At 48.8% G+C, this 1,030-nt stretch overlaps 1 protein-coding gene across 1 annotated transcript; it reads left to right on the forward strand.

Annotated features, from left to right (window-relative positions):
* Positions 1–4: 4 nt before the first annotated feature.
* On the forward strand, positions 5–917 carry LOC121966414 (CD5 antigen-like; the record flags this gene model as incomplete). The annotated part of the gene is made up of 2 exons (XM_042516511.1): positions 5–272; positions 636–917. Coding segments are annotated over 2 exons (550 nt in total), but the record flags the coding sequence as incomplete, so codon positions are not given.
* Between the last annotated feature and the right edge of the window lie 113 nt (positions 918–1,030).

Here is a 1,030-nt window from a genome sequence, read left to right on the forward strand (position 1 = left end):
GTTGGTTGGAGGATCCAGGCGCTGTGCAGGAACACTGGAGGTGAAACGAGGAGAGTGGAGACCAGTGGATGGCTCTGACTGGACTCTGACGTCAGCAGATCTGGCCTGCAGAGACTTGGACTGTGGCTCTGCTGTGTCAACAAGAATAAGAGATGAGTTTGTCAACAAGTCTGCATGGAAGATCAGTCCTGAGTGTATTAGGGGTAGATATACCCTGAGAGAGTGTGTAGAATCAGGTTCTTCCTCTTCAGTCCTGGAGCTCACCTGCTTGGGTAAGTCAGTAAGGCAGTTTCTCTGCCGTAAAACAGTGGCTGTCCCTGTCTGGGTTGAGAGAGAGTTACTTTTCCAAGCAAAGGAGATCAGTTATCTCAGGGTCGGGTTACCGAGTGAGGGTAAATTGGAGCGAGAGATGGACAGGCATTTTGGCGAGCCGTCATCACTTATCGGTCCCTCTATGTTCTGACCCTCATCTATGGTCATAAGCTTTGGGTAGTGACGGAAAGAATGACATTGCTAATAAAAGTGGTGAAAATAAGTTTCCTCCACAGGATGGCCGCACCTGTGATTTAGCTTCATTTCTGTTCTCATGAAAATTAATTTCTTCTTTTGCCGACAACACTGCTGTTTCTGTTCAGAGCCTGTCAGGTTGGTGGGAGGATCCGGTCGCTGTGCAGGAGCACTGGAGGTGAGGCGAGGACACTGGAGACCAGTAGATGGCTCTGACTGGACCCTGAAGGAAGCAGCTGTCGTCTGCAGAGACTTGGACTGTGGCTCTGCTGTTTCAACTGCAGTAAGAAATGAGTCCGTCCGCAAATCTGCATGGAAGATCAGACCTGACTGTATTCAGGCTGGATATACCCCGAGGAAGTGTGCAACATCCGGATCTTCTTCTTCCATCCTGGAGATCACCTGCTCAGGTGAGCCCGTCAGTGACATCATCTTCAAGAGTTATCTCTCCAGGATATGCTTGTATCTGAATCATAACTGGTGATTTTGCAGACAGTACTTTGTTGATTGCTTGTGTTTCAGA

The sequence above is a fragment of the Plectropomus leopardus genome, unplaced genomic scaffold (assembly GCF_008729295.1).
Source record: "Plectropomus leopardus isolate mb unplaced genomic scaffold, YSFRI_Pleo_2.0 unplaced_scaffold24463, whole genome shotgun sequence".
Taxonomy (NCBI): domain Eukaryota; kingdom Metazoa; phylum Chordata; class Actinopteri; order Perciformes; family Serranidae; genus Plectropomus; species Plectropomus leopardus.